At 44.6% G+C, this 22,006-nt stretch overlaps 1 protein-coding gene across 3 annotated transcripts in view; it reads right to left on the bottom strand.

The window, feature by feature from the left end:
• Positions 1-14,444, bottom strand: part of LOC118214353 (Nance-Horan syndrome protein-like) — a 102,921-nt gene extending 88,477 nt beyond the window's left edge. For all 3 annotated transcript variants that reach the window (XM_035394257.1, XM_035394259.1, XM_035394260.1), the window contains exon 1: positions 13,936-14,444. In XM_035394257.1, the coding sequence (XP_035250148.1) occupies positions 13,936-14,215 (280 nt within the window). In that variant the 5' untranslated portion in view covers positions 14,216-14,444. The remainder of the gene's footprint in view (positions 1-13,935) is intronic.
• Positions 14,445-22,006: the final 7,562 nt, after the last annotated feature.

Here is a 22,006-nt window from a genome sequence, read left to right as displayed (position 1 = left end):
TACAACACAAATGCTACGAGTACTCGACCAATCAGAAATGTTCAGCGCTGCAAGCTCCACCCAAAAGGTTCCTGTACTTTCGGAAAGTACTACCCCCCGAGCAGGAACGTTTTGGGGGGTAAAACAAAGCCCCCAGAACTAAATTTAGACCCTAGTTCCTGCGGTGGAAACGCACTGAGTTCCTCAAAAGGTTCCTAGTTCCGGGGTATAGTTCCTGCGGTGGAAACGCGGCTTATGCTATGAAAATGCTGGGAAAATATACTTTGGGATTCAACATACTTTGTGGAGAGAGGTCCGCCATTTTTAAGGACATTCCAAAGCATTAAATGTTCCTTGGAGAAGTGAGGAGCAAGGGCACTTCTAGAGGATGCTTCAGACACGCGAGTGCATCCTTTGCGGAAAAATATTTTCGGGATGCGTGACTTATAATAGCTTCAAGCTGATGATTGAAAGAGCAAGGGCATTCCATTTGCCTAATAAACGTTTCTTTGATTCCTCCATCCTTGTGTCCTTTCCTTGTGCCCATCATTGGATAGAGCTACAGAGCGAGGAAAGGACATGAGGAAAGGCTGCACAGAGCGAAAATAAGCGATTGGCGTCTTATATCCAACTTCAGCATTACAACACATAGGCAACGTATAGGAACACAGCTGCACTGTGATTTCACAGGGCAAAACATAATTTCAGTAATGAAGATAACACACCGAAATATTTCAGTAATGAAACCTCATCTTAACTGAAATCATTGAGCACAGATCTTTCCTGAACACAGTTGCTATACAACCTGCACAAATAATCAAGGCAGAGGCCATAGATTAAGGTGTGGAATGGACTCTGGGCTCCTGAGAAGTTCTCTGGGGCTCTGGAGACCCACAGCGCAGCCGGGCGCGTGCCGAAACGCAGACACACACGCAGGGATGCACTCGCACTCCCTGTGTCAGGAAGTCAGGAGCCCCCACGGGAACCCCGAATGACTCACACACGGTCTTCCAGTTCAACCGTGGAGTGGTGAAACAAGCACAACTATTCCTCTAACCCCACCCCCAAACCCTTCCTTTCACAAAAAAGCTACACTTCTACCCCCCAACCCCACTACCCTCCTCGGTTCTCCCTAATTATTCCGGATACCGGTCCCATTTCGGTAGTGTGCAGGGCACGCAGCTCAGCACGCTCCAAGTAACACAGGGCAGTCTGCGGTTTCCCACAGGGCGCGAGGCTCTGATTGGGTTAAAACCTTTTTTTGTTTTGGGGAGGGGGGTGTTTGGGGGCACACTCCAGGCAAGGGCTAAAGCAGGCCCGCACAAGGCTCCAAATGATTCCCTAATTCCCATTTAGCAGTGTTGACAGTGGAAGATGGTCATTCAACCCTCCTCTTCCTTTCCCTTCTCCTTTCCCGTTGACTACTGAAATACAACTTTTATTCAAACTAGCAGTGGACTGAAAAGTGCAGTTTTATATCTTTAAATGTGTTTGGGTGAAGGCTTTGTTTTGTTAGGTGTACAAGGAAAACAGACTTAAAACTTCTTCAACATATTCATTTTTTTTCTACTATGCAATATAAATAAATAAAATCAATGGTGGCTCACGTGGATGTGATTCTTGCCACCTCGCACTGCATTTTGTCATCCTTATTTAAGAGTGATTCTATACACGGTGTGCACGTTTGCTGATCAATGCACAAGGCTGAGAAGAAAAAAGAACGGTCAGGCCTCGGCCGAACGATCCACGGACAGCGGGAAAAACACGATCGTCGGCTCTTCCCCAAGCCTCGTCTCCCTCGAACTCTGATTTGGCAAAACGAGGCTCGCTGTCGGCAGGAGGCAGCGAGCCTTCAGAAGCAGTTACTATAATTAGTGGGGCCTAATCTGTGTCGGGGCTACAGAACCCACACCAAGCACACTCTCAGCCCCTGGAGGGGGGCCTTTTATGTGGAAGAAGTGGGGCTGGGACGGACGCGCGGTCTTTTAGCCGTCCTTCCGCGTTAGCGCAGCGTAGCGCAGAAATGGACGGGGACAAAGCGTGTCCTGAAAACGGGTTCAAATCCGAGCGACGCGCTGAAAGGGCCCCTCGGGGACGGCAGCTCGGCGCACGCTGCCCACCGGGCAAATGGATCAACCTTAAGGTCTCCCTACAACTGGGTCATTGAAAATCCTCCTTGTTTTTCCCTAGTCAATCAAACAAAACTGTCCTGAGATCCTTAAAGGGAAAGAGGTGGTGCAGTGTGACTAAAGGGATTTAGACAGTTATGTTGTGAAGTCTATACACTGTGCCACATCACAGTAAAATCCGTTTTTCTTTTCATTGTTATGATAAAGACATGTCAATAGTTTTCACATTCGTAACACTGAGAAATCTGTGTTTGGAAATTGGGAGCACTTTACTCTTCTCCTTGGAAACCACCTATTTTGAGTTTAATTTGAGAGTGATCATACTGCATTTACAAAGCCAGAACAAGCTTCCTTGAAGGAAATGTTTATTCCTTTAATTCTAAGAAAATAATTCTGGAGCCTCGTAACTAGGCATGCCCTTATTCATATACAGTGCTGACTTCCGTTTGCCATGAAACATGAGCATGCCAGCTTGTAATCACAAAACAACCAAAAAGTAGATGCAGCCCATTCAATGACTGTATGTTGTACCAAGTAGAAAATAATCATGCTTCATGCCACTAATAGACAGGGCAGAATTTGGCAGAGAGTGAGAGCTTGGCGGAGGCACAACGTGCTCTGCAGCCAAACAAAGTGTCAATCCCGCACTCCACAGAGCCAGGCCCTTGGGCTTCAGGAGAGTCTCACCTCCACCAGCCCTGTTCCACTGCTGAAGAGGAGAGAGAAAGCGCCCCAGTGCTGTCAGCCTGCCTCCCTGACGCCAGGAGCTAGCCGAGCTGATGTGCTGTCCTCAGCAACTTCACTTCCAGGCTCCCTGGGCCTGTGAGACCATCGTTACGCTTTGCAACCTTTTTTTTTTCTCCTCTCATTTGCCTCCCTCTTCCTTCAAGCCTCTGAATATGAAAACCAATGAACGAAAGGAGAGAGAATAGAGGCAAGGTGCTGTGTGTGTGTGTGTGTGTGTGTGTGTGTGTGTGCGTGTGAGCGGTGGGTGGGGAGAGTGTTGAATATTAAATTCAGAGGATGCTGAATATTACTCTAGGGGCTGTTTCCAATGGAATGGGGGGGAAAAAAATAAAAATCAAGCACTGCGAAACTGCACTAAAAGGTTAGGCCCGCCTCCCGCGGCCGCTGTTACTATGCAGAATTCGAGATTGCAGCCCATCCTCAGTGTTGCATGACAAATATGACTGCAAGGGGGAAAAAACATCCCCCGATTAGCTCATTAGCCCAGAAATGCATGGAAACGTAATGGAAAAAATATTATGCCACCAAAATCACTCTCAATAATAGGAAGCGACTGATTTTGTTTTAGTTGTTTAGGGTGGTAAAAAAAAATGTATTTTTCCCCACAGACCTCTTAGGCTTACCTGAGGTCATATTCCATGTTTAGGTCATGTTATACTCTCCAGGAAATTCACAAACAAATGCAAATTCTAAATACACTGTGGATAGACATTCTAAACGTATGATACATAAATATCAAATATATTCTCATACATTATGCATTCCTAGTCTAACGTTACACTAAAGATCCACCGAATTGACTTTAATTCAACCATAAATTATTCATCATTTCAGAGTAAAAACATAATTGTAGGATTTCAGGGATACAATTGCCGAGTCTGTTCCAAGAAACATCATACAGTAACATGCCAGCCTTGAGGACAGAATCAAAGGAACTCAATTAAATTTTAGATGTTAGTTATTTTTCCAGGTTAAACAAAAAGAAAAAATGCTCCCTCTAAAGAAAAATGTGGTAATGATCAGCTCCACAGTCAAAAACAGAACATATCCAAAAAGGATTTAATTAATTTAACATAGCTGTGATCTGGCAACTTCAAACCGCAAAATACAGTATAAAGCATCTCTCTGCTGCATGTGCAAACATACAACTGCATACTTACAACCTCAGTCATTGTGACTGGTTTTGAGCAAATTAACACCAGCAATAAAACTCAACAGGAGGTTTTAAAAAAAAAAAACAACATCAACAAAAAAAAAAACACTGACTTCAGGCATGTTTGGTTCAGAGGATATAGAACAATTTGCACAGTTACTAACTGCCCCCTCCAAAGGTAATAAAGCATTGTAAATTCCCATACTTCTGATTTTTCTTAAGATATGTACCTAAGACAAAAGCCAGTGTTCCAGTGCATAAAGAGGCAAAGTGGTGATTCTACAAATTCTGAAAGGCAGAGTAAACGCATTAAATTCTAATTTGGTTTGGCGTCACTGTAATGACAACAAACAAAAATATGCCAAGGCACAGGAGTAATGGAAAGGATACAAAGAATATAATAAAACAAACATTAAAAAGTATACTGCATAACAATCACGTCAAAATTATGCTGCCAAAGGGTAATGCTAATAAAATACCTCAGTGTCTTTAGTTTGCTAGCTAATAAAATACTCACTTCAGTATCTGTAAACCTTCCACTTGACTGACCCAAGAAAAGAGAGAACTGCTTTGGAACACCCCCACCCCCCCCACCCCACCCCACCCAAAAAAAAGGTAAATAAATACAAAGTGCCTTGCTAATCCTCATCCAGGTCAGGGGTGACTCTGGCTCTCCCAAAAGCATCATACAGCGAATTTCACGTTTGACTTCTTGGAAACGATAAGGGTCCGGTGGTGGACTCCCATTTAAACAATAATCAAAAGGCTTGTATTTCATGTCTGTCCCATAAGGACTAGGTTTCAAAAACAGTCCCCCTCCCAACCCCCCCGAGTGTCCTGCCCCTTTCACACGATAACAATAAGTGGAGTGACATGACCCCATCATGACCACGGGACGAGGAATGAGTCACAATTCTGGGAAAGAGGGAGAACCAGTCCCTGTGTTTTTACACCGGAAAAACGCGCATAACACAGAGACTCTAGATTTACAAATGTTTTCAGAGTGATTCAACAGTGCGAGACGGAATGGAGTGAGGAGGGGGGGCGGGGCCAAAAACCACTCACATGCTGTACCGTTCCCTAAACCATCAGCACGGGACCACCGAGGCACCTGTCCCAGTCCAGCTCTTCCATTGGCCAGCATGTTGGGTGTCTGCTGCCTGTTGTGAAGCTCTGAAGCTCTGCTGTGTGGCACTCTACTATAGTGAGGAAGAGGCACATACTTTGCATTCTGCATCCCCCCTTAGGACTGTCTATAAGTTAGGAAGCGCTTCGTACCCGCTGCTCCGGAACATGACACCAGAAATCTGCCCTCCGTCATGGGTAATAACTCCCAAGTGTTCCCCTCACTCTCAAAGAGGACTGCGCGGATGCTACTGTCGGCTTTATTACCCAGCAACACCAACAGGTTACGCAAACAGATGTGCAATCCTCCCAGTGTATGGGGCGACATAGCTCAGGAGGTAAGACCGATTGTCTGGCAGTCGGAGGGTTGCCGGTTCAAACCCCGCCCTGGGCGTGTCGAAGTGTCCTTGAGCAAGACCCCTAACCCCTAACTGCTCTGGCGAATGAGAGGCATCAATTGTAAAGCGCTTTGGATAAAAGCGCTATATAAATGCAGTCCATTTAGTCCATTTACAGTGTTTTGGGAAAAAAGGCACAGAAACTTTGGAGGAGCGATGCACCAGAGCTACGTCATTCTTCATAAGATCCACATGACTCCATCACAAGTCCTGCATGAACATTCACAACCCCTTGCAACTAGAGGCAGAAAAGTAACATTACAGCCCGTGTCATGAACATTAGCAAGATTTATTCAGGTATGGTAATTTAATGAATGATACTGTATGCAATGAATGAATAGTGACACAGAACAGCTGATCTTAGTAGACGCCACTAAGTAGCTCATATGTATACTTCACAACGATTTCTTGGCAAACATTCCAATGACGACTTCCTGCAATTCAACGTCTCCTGTGAGTGAATGCGCCAGGCTGTCACGCCAGAGGTTTGCAAGTTTGAGAAGCAATTGTGAGTGCTTGTTGGGTCCCCCTTCATGGGTTCCCTGGAAACTATTTGGTGGCAGTACCTGAAGTGCAAAGTAATGATGCCACATCCCGGTATCAGGGAGACCCCGTTTCTGAGCGCTCTCCCTTAGCGCTATTTCTGCAGCCCCGAGGAATGCCCTGCAAACTGGGCGTGGCGGGGCAGCAGTGTCGGGCACCCGCCAGCACCGCTCCGTTTATAGGCTGCAGCCAGGACCTTCTGGCAGCTTGATTTCCAGGGCTCCCCGTGGCCCCGGATATAGCGCCCGTTTCAGACATCAACCAAGGGTCTGCCAGCAGACCAGCCGAGTCCTGCCAGAGACACCGGAGAGACCGTGCGCCAATCGGCTCTCCCTGCCTTTTTCTTCCTCCCGCGTGTGCCAATCAGCTCTCCCCACCCTGCTCTTCCTCACGTGTGTGCCAATCAGCTCTCCCCGCCTTGCTCTTCCTCCCGCGTGTGCCAATCATCTCTCCCCACCCTGCTCTTCCTCCCGCGTGTGCCAATCAGCTCTCCCTGCCCTGCTCTTCCTCCCGCGTGTGCCAATCATCTCTCCCCACCCTGCTCTTCCCCCCCCTGCACACCGGGTAGACTCGCCTCAGTGAGGGCGAGCGGGCTGGCAGAAGGGTGTGAGACTGAAGTAACACCTCTCAGGGAGACGAGGGGGCGGCCATCGGCTGCATTCTACTGCAGCTGGGATGGGTTTAAAGGGTTGCACAGTGACATGATGCCTCTAGAGGTGGTACGTGTGCATATTACCCGATTGTTAAACCTTATTTTCTTTTGGAACTATGGCCATACAACCTGCAGTCAAGGAACCTGGCATGGCTTCCTATATCAAGTTTACTACAGAGGTCTTGCAAGCTTACAACAGCTTGAGAACGGAGAAGGAAAGAAGATTTTTATGTTTATAATTGTGAATAAATACTATAAATTCAAGCTGCATATAATATAGCCTCCAGAAACATAACATCGCTGCATTAGAGTACAAGCTGCTTTAGAGTTAACAACAGTATATTTTCTTCCTTCAGGCCACAAACCTCAGAATGCCCCTGTACCCACCATTGTAAAGCTAGCAGGTCATCAGTATCAATTATAAGTATCTGTAAGTAAATTACACACAAACTTGCGTGGGACAGACAAAAAAAATACCACAAAAACTGAAATAATATAAAAACACTCCAGAAAGTTAACTGTCCCTTTAAGTCAGCTAGTGTTCCTCAGGTTACTGCTGCATTGGCTCCTCCCAGTGATGTGCCAGGCACCCACGGGCTAGCAGCTGTCGTCAGAGATCGGCCAATTGGCTGTATAGGCTCCTATAGAACACTGCGCTGCCAGCTTTCGGCCAAGGGCATCGGATGGGCGCACGCACTTCTTGTGCAGTGACCTTGCGTGGCCTGTGGGTGGCACAGCAGGGGCTAACAACGCATAAACGGCACTTCCAAGCAGGAGAAAGAATGAGGAAGTATCGTTACCATAGAGGAAGAGAGGGCGCAGAAGGCAGGTATGAGGAGGGTGATATCTCTTGAAAGCACACCTCGGGTGGCCACGGGTTTGACCGGCAGCGGAATATGCCGGAATGTGGCACGCTGCCAACCACGTGCGGCGAGAGTCATCCCATGAGCAAAAGCCTTTCCCTCCTCCCAGTGCTGCAGGTTTCCACTACAGTCACTAAGACCCCCGTGACACTTTCCCCTTTCCTCCTCCACCATGAGGATGTGGGTTTATTAGCGCCAACCGCTGGGCTTGACTTGACCTCAAAAATATAAAAAGTAAACCACTCTGCTAGGAATAAAGGACAGGTCCAGGAATTGAGCAGAGTAGGTGGTCACTGGGGAGCTGGGGGAAGAAATGTCTCATTTTTGAGGGGGGAAAAGATGTCCATGGTATCACGCCAGATTAACTAAAATAATCCACGTTAAAAACAATCTCACTCAAATAACCTATTTTCAGCTCAACATATTTTCAGCATTTCTGAAATAAGCTAAAAACGGAAAATGCCAAAACAAGAACATTAAATTTCAACAGTGTGGACACGGAGCACAGCATGACCATCGAGTGACAGACGTCAAGCTCGACGCAGACGTCAAGCTCGACGCAGACGTCAGGCTCAACGTGGCTAAGGGGGGCGCTTCTCTGCTGCACTTAGGGGTGCAGGGGACAGAGGAGTGTCCCGCGCAGCAGCGCTGGGTGTGTCAGCGCTCAGCGGAGGCGGGAAAGCCACGGCGGAGCCTCCGCCCGCCGTCTGAGAGCTGAATAATAGATGCTGTTTTGGGCCGAAAGCAGTGAACTGGGGAGAGAGGGAGCACTCTCGGGCGTCGTCGTGAAAGATTAACAAGGAAGCATTTAAAAGGCATAAAACCACAAGGTATTCAGCTGTGACCTTCTTTTCTTACCCGTCAGTGGCCCGGAGCAGGGGTCTGGGAATGGCCTCTCTCTCTCTCTCTCTCTCTCCCTCCCTCCCTCCCTCCCTCCCATTTTTGAATTGCGCGCTAGTCGTTGCACTCCTACGCAGACGTTGATCCAAAGAAGCCTCCGTTTGCTGTTCAGTTCCTTGCAGGCATTGCGAAAGCCCTAGATACTACCGTCCCACGCAGTCTACCCTCCTTCGCCCTTTTTATTGGCTACCCGGGGCCCCCACACTCTCAGATACACGTCTTACAACTGCCGTAGATTAGCCTCAGTCTCGTAAGAAGGCAGACTGATAAAACCTTCTGGAAACCGACCAAGCAAGAGACGAGCGGCGGGGAGGGGGGACGGTGCATCACTACCATAGAGGTATGTGAGGGGGTGGGGGGCTCCCCAAAAGTCTGCGTATTCTGGCTGTTTATCCAAGGCGGGGAGAGGCCAGGCACGAGATGTCTCAAAACACGGATCGCGGAGCCGATAGGGATGCGGAATTCCCCTCTCCACTGGAGTTTTTTTTATTTTTTATTTGTGGCGAATCACAGCCAAGCTTGACTGAGACTGAGGCTTGTTTTTTTCCGTCGGCCAGGTCAGCCAGAGATTTCAGATTTCGGCATGCAGTGCTTGACCTAATTGTGCCAGCACCCTCCCCAGCGCCAGTCAAATTTAGAGTAATAACAGATCCCCTCTGGGAATAAGACGGAAAACCCATCCGAGCGTGAGGGCTCGGGATTTTATACATGCATTATGCCAAAGGTAAGTGTGTCTTCCATCGGTTTCTTTTACCACCCAAATTCATTCTTTGTATTTCCTCAGAATTTAACGCTTGTATTACGCAGAAAAGGAGTCAGCCCATATCCGTTACGTTACAGGTCACATCTTTTCAACACAACCAGATAATCCTAAAACACGGTAAAATGTTTCATTCGCCTCATCAGGCCATTCACAAAGAACAAACAGAACAAATACAAAAGCATTATAGTTTTATTTCATAAACTATACTTAATAACACTTAATTGAACATATTTTGATAAAACAGTTCAACCAACTTAGTGTAACCATTTTCAGTAATCAAATGTAGTTTTTGCATATTGTAAAGGTGCCCATAAAACACTGTTCACCCAAATTGACCTGCAACACCAGCTTTGTATACAAAGTTTGCACAGACATTCCACACACAGCTGTGGTTGAAAACACTCCAAAAAATGAGTCCATGACCCCCCCAAAGGAGTAAAAGTCATGAGCTTCATTAAGAGAAAGTGAATCTATCCACTATTACAGGCACATTAAAAACTATGATGGGTCAAATTGACCTGCAATGTCCTAGGAGGGTTAAAGCACACCTTTGGATGGTTTTGTTCACTGGTCTCACTGAACATAGACAAAAATGTCAAGGCTGCACTGAAATGACAGAAGACGACAAGCGTTCATATTTTAATGAAAATTTTTGTGTTTTTATCTTGGGAGGAGACTATTTGAATTAGATTTTTTTTGGAATCATTAAACGCGGTTCAAATCACTACTACACCATGAGCACCTGCTCCAGGGGCCACGCAGCTTCAGAGAGCCTCTCTCCTCCAATAAACACTCCAGTGAGCCACAGGTTATTTTACACATTTACAGGCCACACAGTGCTACAGGAAACTTAGCGCTGATAAGATAAGAGAAGCACCTCTCACTGATTACTACTGCTGGCCTGTGGACACCAACTAGTCTGTGTATGTGCATGTGTGCATGCGTGCGTGTGTCTTTGTGTGTGTGTGTGTGTGTGTGTGTGTGTGTGTGTATGTCATTTCAGCATCACACAAACACTCCTCCTGTGCCACCCAGCCCCTGGGGGAAGCAGAGATGCATCTGCACTCCTTCTCACAGGTAGGCTACAGGCACTATTGCCTGAGTTCCGCCCCGCCCCCTACTCACTCCCAAAAAAACCATGACCATAAAAAAGACAATTACAGGCAATTACAAGATTAGAGGCCTTTTCACAAAAATTTTCATGATTAAAGGCTCAAATCTGCTAGACAGGCTGTAGCTATATCCAATGATAACCTTTCAATCTTGCCTGTACAAAAGGCAAGATGGGTTGCACAAGTGATCGTTTGTGTCTACAGCAGTGTGCCCGCAATATGCAGCAATCTCAGGTTACCGAAATCTTTACGTTAGCCATTGGTATGGCTGGAATAAATTATGACTCAGATTCATTCTGAACTGAATACTGGATGTCTAATCACCGGCACATTCAAGTTACTGGTCTGCTGTGTTAAAATTTAAGGGACTCAAATGAACAGCAGTAGCTTCCAGGAAGACCTTTGTTTGCCTCCACTTAAAATTAGCCCAATCCATCGCAACCCATATCTGTAATAAAAAAAAAAAAATTACCAGCAGGTACTTGTTAAGTGACATCAGATCCAGATCAGTAGTCAGTTGACTGCTCAATCATACTTAATTAATGGGCAGCCCAGCCGGAACGATACCCAACACACAGTGTGGCCCCAGGGCAAGGGCTGGGAAATAGTCAGCTGTCTCTTAGCAACAAATCTGTACTGTGCCTATGCTGGCACCCATGAGTAAATACCCAATTACAGTATAACGTGTTTAAACAGAATAATGATCTTTAACATCAACATGAAGGCAACATGTGTTACATGAAGGCAACACATTTATCATTTACAAAATGAGCTATGACTGTAATAAAATAGCGCAATTATAAACAAATTCAGCACCACCACATTACCAATAGATCATTACTGAAGCAGCTTTTTAAATCAACACTGTTAGCAAGAACTTGTTGGCATCATCTAACTTTATTCCCAACACAAAAGGTTAATGTATCATACCTTCTTCCTGAGATGCATGGTTGCTCAGCCTTGTGTGCTTCTTAAACCTTAATTACGTAAAACTTTCAAACTACATAAATTATATCAAATTTGAAACTTTTTTACGGCAAGGTTCTAAAACATAGCAAACGCCCAGGGGCATGTCGCCACCTGGCTGACCTTCCAGAAAACAGAGGATTTCTGTAAGCAAAAGGTGCCTACCATAACCCCCCAGGACAGGCTGACCTTTCGGGAAGTGCAGAGGAAGTCATTAGGACCCATCCCAGGTAGGCTGGGGGCAGCAGACAAGTCAAGACAGGCATGCAAGGAAAGGGAGTGTATCTTATTCTAAGTACATTTTTGAGATGCTGTGGGAGGGAAATCTGTGCTTTAGCAAGGTGACTCTTTTCTCCTCGCTAGCACCTCACGCTGGGCACTCAGAGGTACTGCCTACCCTGCCACCTGGAGGGTGGAGATGGGCAGGGGAGAGAAACTACATAGCTTCCATGATATCTGCACTGTCTCCCTCTCTGCTTATAAAAGACTGTGGAAATCATGCCACCTGGATGATCCCCAGAGGTTGAACCCCTTCAGAACCTGGCTCTCTTGGCAGATAACATATAAACACTTAAAAGATCCTCAGCCAATCAGGAGGAGCTGATCTTCAACTGAGTTAATGATTGGACCTCTACAGCAACAAACTGTCAAACAGACTGTCACTACGACTTCTAGTGCAATTTTAACAATATTGATGTATGTTAGTCACCACGCATAAGAAACGTTTTCCTTACGTTTTTACTTACTACATTATTTATTTATTTATTTATTTATTTAATTTGTAAGCACGGTTATCTGTAATGCATTACAAATTAAAATTCACTAGCCTATATCAGAGATAAACGGACTAGACGTCATAATCACTAGGTGTAGCCTATGTGAATTGCGACCCACTTCAGCCCGCTAAATAACCCATAGCCTCCTCTCGGCCGGATTCTAAAACAACTAGGCTCGTCTCCTCTCCAGCAGGGAAATGCGCTGCAGCCATGAATTCTCCGGCAGAGATACACCTACAATCCAGGCAGCTGTCGTGGCACACAGTACCACTGAGGTCTGCACAAGCTATGGCCCCTACCGCAGCGGAGACGGAATAAACAAAGAGCACGCCAGAATATTTCTCTGTCTTTCTTACGTAACAAACCAAAACTTAGATGGGGTCCACATGATTGCTAAGTGCAAAGGCGAAGCATGGAGCTTCAAATCATATTTAAAGATGGTGTCTGTTTTCTTTCCCCTGCTGTGTATCATGTGTAGGCTACTTACAGCGTGCTGTCCTAGTGATGTGAAATGTGTTTACGCTTTGGCACAGGCAGTAGTATACTGGTAAAACTGGATTGCAGGAATATGTCGGTATTCCACATTTATTTGCACTGCATTACTTCTGCACAGCATAAAATATGATTGTGCATACTTATAGGAAAAACGGCTACACTTAATATGCCTACGTTAACATCGCCGTCCATCAAGTCCATAAAGTGTTAATTGTCACAAACACATAGGCCTACTCGTGCAACTGGTATTTATTTTTTAAAGCAAAAAAAAAACCTTATCATATTGACAATTCTGATTGAACATGCTCGTGCTTGACGAGTTCCGTTTAAAGAGACAGTGGGTTAATTGCTCCTTGGACCCATGTGGAAAGGTTTGGTTTCGCACAGATCACAATTTAAATTGGGCTATTAACTGTGGAGCGCAGCCTATAGGATGTCGTCCTGTCAGCGGTGTCATTCGAGTTTTTGTGGCCAACCTTCATTCTTTTTTATGTAGATGTGTCGCAAGGCTGGCAAAATATCCACAGCTCCACTTCATTCACATAGCCTACGTCCGAAACGTATAGCCAAGGCTACGTAGCACCTATATATTCATAAGAGCCGTAGACAACGAAATAAGGAGAAGCATCACCGTATCCACTAACACACTTTATACCGATACATCGAATTAATACTTTATTCAGTCACCATTTTTACTGCAATGCCAATTACAATATGAATTTAATATTAATGCAGTGACGGTGCTTAAGCCACGCGAGCTGCGCCATTCCAGACACGGAAAAAACAAGTCGTTGATGTAGGCTATGTGACCACGAATTCCGATCTGGAAAAGATACCTGTCGCCTTTCGACAAGGTCTCACGCCTGCAGCATTTGCTTTTGCGTTTGCTCGTGTTAATGAGCATAAAGTGAGGCGAATGTAGGCTAGACACCGGTACCATCGCTATCCAAACAGCCAGTACACTTTCCAAATAAGCACCCATAACACACACGTCTATTTTTTCAATGCAGGCTATTTTCTGCCTAATGTGATAGGCTATAACATGTTTTTGTTTTTGGTAGGCTACTGTGACGAGTATCAGGCTATTAAACCAAAACCTGATGCAGCCTAGGATAAGATGCAGGGGGACGAACTCAGCCGTGTGACACCGATCTGTCTGCCTGTCGCAAAGGCTGACCCGTTTCAGCATTTTTATTCGAACCCAGTCCTGGGGAAAAATCATTTAAACTGCAAAACTAGTAAGCTGATCACCAACGAAGGTAAACATCTACCACAGGCTTCATGAATTGGCCACGATTAACACACATAGACACGTTCCTATATCTGATACTCACGCACTGCCTCTTGCTTTGGGTCTAGCCCGCTGGCGGTCTGTTGAATTCTGCCGATTTTGTTTTGCAGAGCCCAAACCCGCTGGTTCGTGGATATGATCTCGTTCTCCAGCTCCTGAAAGAGGGAGCAGGCGTGCTTGGCCAGGTCGGAGAGCTGTCGCAGGGTCCGGGAAAGTGACACATTGTTGATCGAGCTCAAATCCTCAAAAAGCAAACCCTCGTCGTTGGGAATCGCATGCCTACACAGTAACTGGGGTTCCACGATCCTTTTGGCAAATGGCATTTTGCGTGCAAACCCCTAATCCCCCCGCCCCCCGAAAAAAATAAAATAAGATCCAAGAAAACAGTCGTTCGGCTCTTGACCCCCTCAATCCAAATTGCCCGAATTCAGATTTAAATCCTCCATCCTTTCACTCTCTCGTGGTTAAGATCACACACACAGCGTGAAAGCAGCGCAGCCTTCCCTCCAACTCGGTCTTTGCTGCTCCTCTGTAGGCTTGTAGGCTACATCAGTTGCCTATTGGTGCTATTTTTCAATGCATGAAAGTAGAGGTGGTTTTTAAAAGGGGGGTTGTGATAACCCGAAATGGAGTTGTGTGTATCTGGAATGGGATTCACTCACGTAGTAGACCGCGTGGAGTCAGTAAAACGCAAATTGTGCTGGTTAAAGACAAGTTGCCGATTTGGAGGGGGAGCAAAGGAGAAGTCTTCAGTATCCGACGATCTTCGAAGCAAAACCTTCATTTCCCTCATTTTAACTCCTAACTTATTCAGTTAATTGTGTTTGGGGTGAGCAATGTAATTAAATGAATCTGGATAATCTACCAATAAATAAATAAATAAATAAATAAATAAAAGTAAAATAAGTCAAATATATCCAGACATATGCATAAGTTTACAATGTAAAGTTAATGACTTTAGTTACTTTAGTTATTAATTACCTCAACTCTTCTCACAAGCTGTAAGCAAATGCCCTGTCGCCCCAGTCTCTTTATCCCATGGAATGCTTTTAAAAAGAAGGGGCGACAGAAAGGCCCGCTGCGAGGCGTGTAGACTAGCGTGGTGCCAGGTGCAGCCTGACTGTATAAACTTTTCATTCATTCATTCATTCATTTATTCATTCATTCATTTGTCCTTTATTTTAATTCCGATACAACTGACTTAACGGACTAGACATAGTTGGCATCGTCTGTTATAATTTATAATTTAAGTAAGATTTATGACATTTGCCCTATCAAATCACACACAAAATTAGAGAGCATCATCCTATGTTACGTTCTGTCACGGCGACGATTGTGGGGCACTCGAAATAAAGAGGGATTCGGATTCATGATATCAGACCAGTAATGGAGACTAACTCTAAAATGACTTGTGAAAATGTTATGACTAGAGGAAAACGTAACTCCATAGAATTGACAAATATGGAAATATTTATCTGATGCTTCCCCTCGTGAAGTTGAATGGGCATGCTCTCACTGAGCTGTGCTCAGGATATCTACTACATTATTGGTTAATTCAAAGAAAACACACATTGACTGCTCGTTCCACAGAAGACTCAAATTACCGAGGCTCTAACGCTCCCTCTAGCGGCAAATTTTAAAACTTCAGTCGGCTCAATGTCGCCAAAAGACCATCTCCTGTAGGTTTGGGTGACTGTTTCAGATGGTCATTGTAAAGCCACGTAACGATTTCGTTGATATAACTCGGGCGAGACTGAATCGAATTATTGGCCGAATTAAGTTTTTCATGCATAATCATGCGCATATAATTCTGAGGACATCTTACAATTAGAAATAATTAAAAACTGAGCCATCAACCATTTGGGAGCCATCAAATTCCCACTTCTGAAATAAATCAGTTTCATTGTCAGCATGTCACTCACCACTCACTCACACACTCATTCCCATGGACAATTCAGAGTCTCCAATTAGCCTACCCACTGCTACCCATGCATTTAATACTTGTATTTATTATATTTACTATATTACTAATATTTATTTACTATACAGGAAGTAACATCAAATGGAGAGACAGCACAGAATAATGATGTTCTGTACCCCTAATGCAGGCTCATTAAGCGTATTGGTTGCAGCGCCACATCAAAACATGGTGGCTACCTGTTACTGCTGACATGGAACAATATCTTGCCAGCTGCTCTGCCCACAATTTTAACACGTCATTCTGTTGAAGACCCCTCACTACTAGTCTGTGGATGTTGCCAAGGCTACCAAATATAAATACTAGTAATCTACATTCATAACCAAGTTTAAGAACTTACACCAGAGGCTGATATTTCAGTACCTTGGTGAGGAAGGCCACTTCTAGACTGGAGTCAAAGGTACAGTCTATCTCCAAAACAGACACAGCTGTGCTTTCCTCATCAACAACAACATCTGGAGAATTTGCAGACACATTGTATATGTATATGTCAGTATCATTATTGCAAAGGTTGAACATGGTATGACACAGGAATGCTTGTACATTCTCACAGTAGATGAGTATATCATATGGTAGTAGGACCTTCACTAACAGTTTCACAATTCTATCATGCCTTGCTATGTAGAATCTTTCATATGCATAGCAGCCATTTTAAATATGTGATCGTGATTCAGTAACTTGTTCATAGTCATGGTGCAAGTTTCCGAGAGTCAGGAAACCAGGTAGAGAGATTAAGTCTCAATGGTAGGACCTGTAAACTTGCTTGCACTGCGAACATTAAAATATCCTCATCAACTGCAATACTGTTAAACACAGAATGTGATACAGAATGGTCAACAGAGGGAAGACATGCTAGTCTTCCCTGTAAATAGACCAGTCAGCCGTTGCTGCTGCTTGAGCTGTTGTAAGTCCATAAGGAATGTCGGAACCATATCCTGACTCACCATGCTGTTTTATTATTCAGCTCGTTTGGTATGCTGCATGGACTACGAACATTAAAGAAATGGTGTTGAATTTTAAACGGAGCCACCTGTCCAATTGCTTGTAACTTCACAATCAGCAGTAGTGGGGAAAACATCAATCATAAGCAGCCTAGCAGTAACATCAGAAAGGATGTCATTAACCTGCTCCCTCCATTCACCAGTTATATTAAACTTATGTCCAAGGTAGGTAAGCATATGTCCAATGAAGAGCATATATACAACTCTGGATTGATACCATAGTGAACAAAGGGTTTTTTTTAAATCAGATTTTGAGTGATACCAACGGTTGCCCCCCGCTCCTCCTCTCTCACAAAACAGCACAGTTACAGCCCTTCACCTCCAAACCTGACCAATCAAGAAAAGTCAGTTTGAGAAAGCATGCTCTTTATTACTCAGTAATGGCTAACTGGACATTACCTCCATATCCCTGTTACAGGATTGGCAGAAATCACATTAGAAGGGGCACACAGACTTCAGCCATTTTAACCACTGATTGATGGCAATCACAAGATTGAATGCACTCTACGGAAAGCCTGATTTAGTGGCAATCTGGAGAGGTATCAGGTCTCTTAGCTGTTTTCCACAGATAGCTTGAATAAAAGAGCCACATGCAACCACTCACAAATGCACGCACGCACGCACGCACACACACACACACACACACACACACACGTGCACACACGCTCATGCACACACACACACACGTGCACACACGCACACACACACACACACACACGTGCACACACGCACATGCACACACGCACACACACGAGACACATCACATGCAGCTGCCATGGAGAAATCAAGCCATAGAGCACTTGGTATATTTATAGTTAAGCCCAGGGCTCCCCCCTGCCAAACCGTATCATTTTAGGGACACGTAACTCCACCTTGCTGTCTCCCGACAAACACACAGCAATTAAGGGAGTGCAGTGTGGCATACGCTACCAAATGTGTTGACACACACACTGCAGACTTGGCGTGCCGATAAGAGGGCCAGGATAAGTGTGTATGAGGCTGCCTGCCAAACCTCCAGGCCCCTCCCTCCCACCTCTCTTTAAGGAAACAGAAGTCTGCACTTTCTTCTCTCAAACAGAGCACTCTAGACAGTTTCACCCTCGTGGTTTCCCAACCTTTTTTTCATTAGATGTGCCTTTCTCGTTTAACTAGCTATTAACTAACATTCTGTATACACACACAATACCAGAATGGTTGATTCATGTGCTGTCCCTCTCGGGTTTTATGTTTGGGTCCAATATTTTGGGCGTACAGTGAAAAGGTCTTATTCTCGCTGCAGGACCGGTTACATTCTGAGAGATAGCGACTCCCTCGACCCCTCGCCCTGCGCTATTGTGTCTTGCAACAGCGCAGCTGTCCATCAGGAATTTACAGCACAAAGAATTTATAGTCTTCTGCCCCTGGAGACACATCCCTTAATCTAATTCCAGGCAGGGAAAAATGTCCCTCCCATCTATTCCAAGCATGGTGAAGCCGTCGTCTTTAAAATGGGGGACGGTGATGATGGGGCAGGATTGCGTATGCAGGTGAGACCCCTGCTCTTAGTGCAGTGCTCCCCCCAAATGTCCAGACTGACTCCAATGCCAGCTGGCAGGGAGTGCAAAACATGCCCAAGCATAGCATAGGTTTCCATTGGAATAGCTTTCACTGTCTCGTCACTCAATAGCGCCCCCCTTTGCTCAATCAAGGGCCTGTATCCTCAATTGCAGTGATTATGCCACTCAAGTTGGAATGTTTCAGAGTAGAAAGAAGCACCGATTGGCTGTGGATATCTTTGAGGACATGCATGGCTGCGTGAGAAGTAATATGGAATGAAAAGTCATTCAATAATAAGGGAAGATTCCCTTTATAACAAATACACGCAGGACCACATGTTCTTTAGGCGGGGGAATGAAAAAAGACGTGCTGTCACCCCTGTAGATATCACCAAAACAGAAATCCGGAAATGAAATACTGAGTGGAAGGCTTGTTTTCAGGTGCTGGGGGATTTGAAAAGGTGGCTTTCTTCAGCGATCTTATGCAGAACAGTCTCCAGAAACAGGCTGAACTGAAGCTGAACCCGGGGAAATAAGCCAGCAGGATATTAGGGCCTGGTAACTGCACTGGCAGTGAAAAGGGAGTGTGTGTACACAGAACCATGAGACAAACAGCCCTTCTCCAGAAATCCAGGATGCTGTACTGGCAAGGCAGAGAAAAATGTTAACAGTAAATCTGCTGTATGCAATGACTCAGTGTGTTATGTGCGCATATGTGTGTGTGTGTGTGTTAGGGGTACATGGTCACACATTTGTCTGCATATTGTAGATGGGCACTCCCCCCCCCATCTCTCTCTCTCTAATTCGAAATGCTTTTATGAAATACATAAAGGGAAAGGTTAAGTCTCACGCACGTACAGTATATCAATGCTGCTTTTTAAAGTATGCCCCTCTCCCCTCCCCACTTTGAGATCTCTGCATGCTAAATTGGAATGACAAGTAGCCAATGCACTTACACTGCCAAAGTAATACTTGAAATAACATGTAACAAATGGAACAAGGGGAAAAGAAAAATGTTCCTCTCATACTCCCTCCTATGCCCCCTTCTCTGTCCCCATCCCTCATTTCCCCCTCCTCCCTCTCTCTCTCCTTTGCACGCCCTCCTCCCCTCCCCTGTGGCAGGCCAGGAGGACAGCATGCATTGTGATGAAATGAAAAACACCTCAGTGCTGAAACCAAAGAACTCCTGCCTTCAGTCCACCACCCAAACTGACTGTGAATGGCATTTAACTGGCAGATCAGCACAGAGGCATGTAGAAGGGAGAGCACTAGAGCATACAGAGACTTGGGAGCTTGCACGTGACAGAAAACAGATACTTACGCAGCTGGAAATGGATGAAAAGGTATAAAAGAACTGCACGAACAAGGATCCAGGAGCAGTGCTCTGTGAAATAACATTTGCTTATTTTTGTACAAATGAAACACATCAATTCACTGTGCACAGCACAAAATATCTCACAAATAGACATCTTGAAATCACTCAAAACATAAAAAGCAAAATTATTTTCCCTTAAATAAACTTGATCGTATCTTGTTAAAAAGGGGAGTCTTGGAAATTGTGCCCACTTGTTTGGATGAAACCGAAATATTGGTAATTACAGACGAATTACCTTAATAATCCATCTTAAAACTGCATATACAAAATAATAATAATAATAATAATAATAACAACAACATTTATTCCAGAGAGCATCCCAATGACTCTGAACCAATACCACTGCAGTGAATTACTTGGGACATTTTTTACTCCTTTGAGCACTCCTGTATCTTGTTTTTCTGTGTAGAAATGTTAGCGTCCACGGAAGCAACGGGTAGCCTCCAAACAGGGTAATCAGGGTATATGACATAAACAGACAAGAGTCAGTCAGCAAAGTGCGTTTAAAAAAAAAATCATTCTAAGCCCTATAATAGTGACTAACAACAGAGGTTATAGAAGCAACAGCCTTATTTACCTATCAATTGAAAGCTTCCAAAACAGGAGGATAATTGGACAGTAGGTTGCAAAGGAACAGAAACTCATGTTGGTTCCTAACGCTGCAGAGTGCAACCTACGTCCCTCTGGACAAATGACATTTCAAGAGCAAACCTGCTTGCCACTCAAACTTGCTGGGACTTCACTTCTGTGCAGCTCATAAGATAATAACACGAAGTAAAACATTTTATGAGGACCTTGTGTGAATAGTGCATCCCTACTCTTAGCGGGCACATCCAATAACTCAACTTCATTCCTTTAGAGGCCGTCTGGGCCTTCAATACTTCAGGATGAAGTTGCAAGCTGAACTTGTTTCAGCGAACCTTGTTGACGCAATATAACCGCTGTCATCATCTGTCTTCCAAATATGTTCCAGCCCCCATGGCTGTGCTGAAGTCTTATGAACACAATTCACATAAGACCTATGACTTACACGCTTGCTTTACAAAGAGCTAAGATTTATGGTCACATTATTCAAAGTAATACCAGTATAAAGAAAGTTAGTGGTATTCCTGGTAACACAAAGGGTGAAAAATGCTAACACTGGAGCTGAGCTAAGGTCTAGAACGCACTGCTTGAGTAAATAAAATGTTCTGCCAACACACAGCATAAACCCATATTGAATACAAGCATCAGCAGCTGGTTTCAAAGCTCTGTGCTGTTTTCTGTGGAAGTTATCTCCTCCAATCTTTGCAAACTGGGACCAGAATAAAAAGCATATGCAAATACAGTACGCAGCAGATACGGTGAAAAGCCCTTTAGTCATGACTAAACCCTTATGAAATGTTTTTTTTTCTGACTCAAGAACGAAACATATTGTGATAAAATGTAGCTTTCCCACATCCTTTTCTACACCATGTTGTTGTGGTTATGATGGAGGCTTGGCCTATATTGCTTCAGCTGTCAGTGAAAACCCCCATTCCACAATTTCGTGTCACAAGGGGTGCTGTAATCAAATTCTGCGTCCTTGCATTTGCGGTAGACCAGTGGTAGAACTTGACGGATGAAAAGACACTGGCTTTGACTTCATAGACCCTTTTAAAACATTATGGTGGTTCATTACGGATTTTTATTACCATGGCTAGCAAACATATTGGAAGGCAAAATGCTCACATTACACAATTCCTCAGGTTGACTTCTGTAAATGGAAATGAGTAAAAGGTAAATTCCATACAGATGTTAGGAAGTATTTTTTTTCACACAGAGAATAGTCACTGTGTGGAATAGCTTGCCAGGTCATGTAGTGCAGGCAGAAACTCTGGGGGTTTCCAAGACCAGGCTTGATATGGCGCTAGATACTATCTAGTTGTTTGTAAACTGAGCACTAGGTACACTTAAGGGTTAGGAATGGCGAGCATTGCTGGGCTGAATGGTCTAATTCTCATCATCATGTTATGATATAATTCAATATTTACTTTCTTCTCCTGCATGGCATTCAAACCTTGCTTGCATGTATGCAGATATGAAAGGTCTCTTCACTGTACAGCATTTTGACTGAAATAACACAAGGATATTTCCACCTTTACACTAATATTTGGGGAGACAGGATAATACCAGTAGTGTATGACAAATATGGACCCAGTTATCAAAACAGCGGGCGAGGCTTCAAAACAGCTGTCAGATCACAG

Source organism: Anguilla anguilla, chromosome 15 (genome assembly GCF_013347855.1).
Source record: "Anguilla anguilla isolate fAngAng1 chromosome 15, fAngAng1.pri, whole genome shotgun sequence".
Taxonomy (NCBI): domain Eukaryota; kingdom Metazoa; phylum Chordata; class Actinopteri; order Anguilliformes; family Anguillidae; genus Anguilla; species Anguilla anguilla.
The sequence above is the reverse complement of the archived record's forward strand: the minus strand, read 5'-3'. Positions and strand labels throughout refer to the sequence as shown.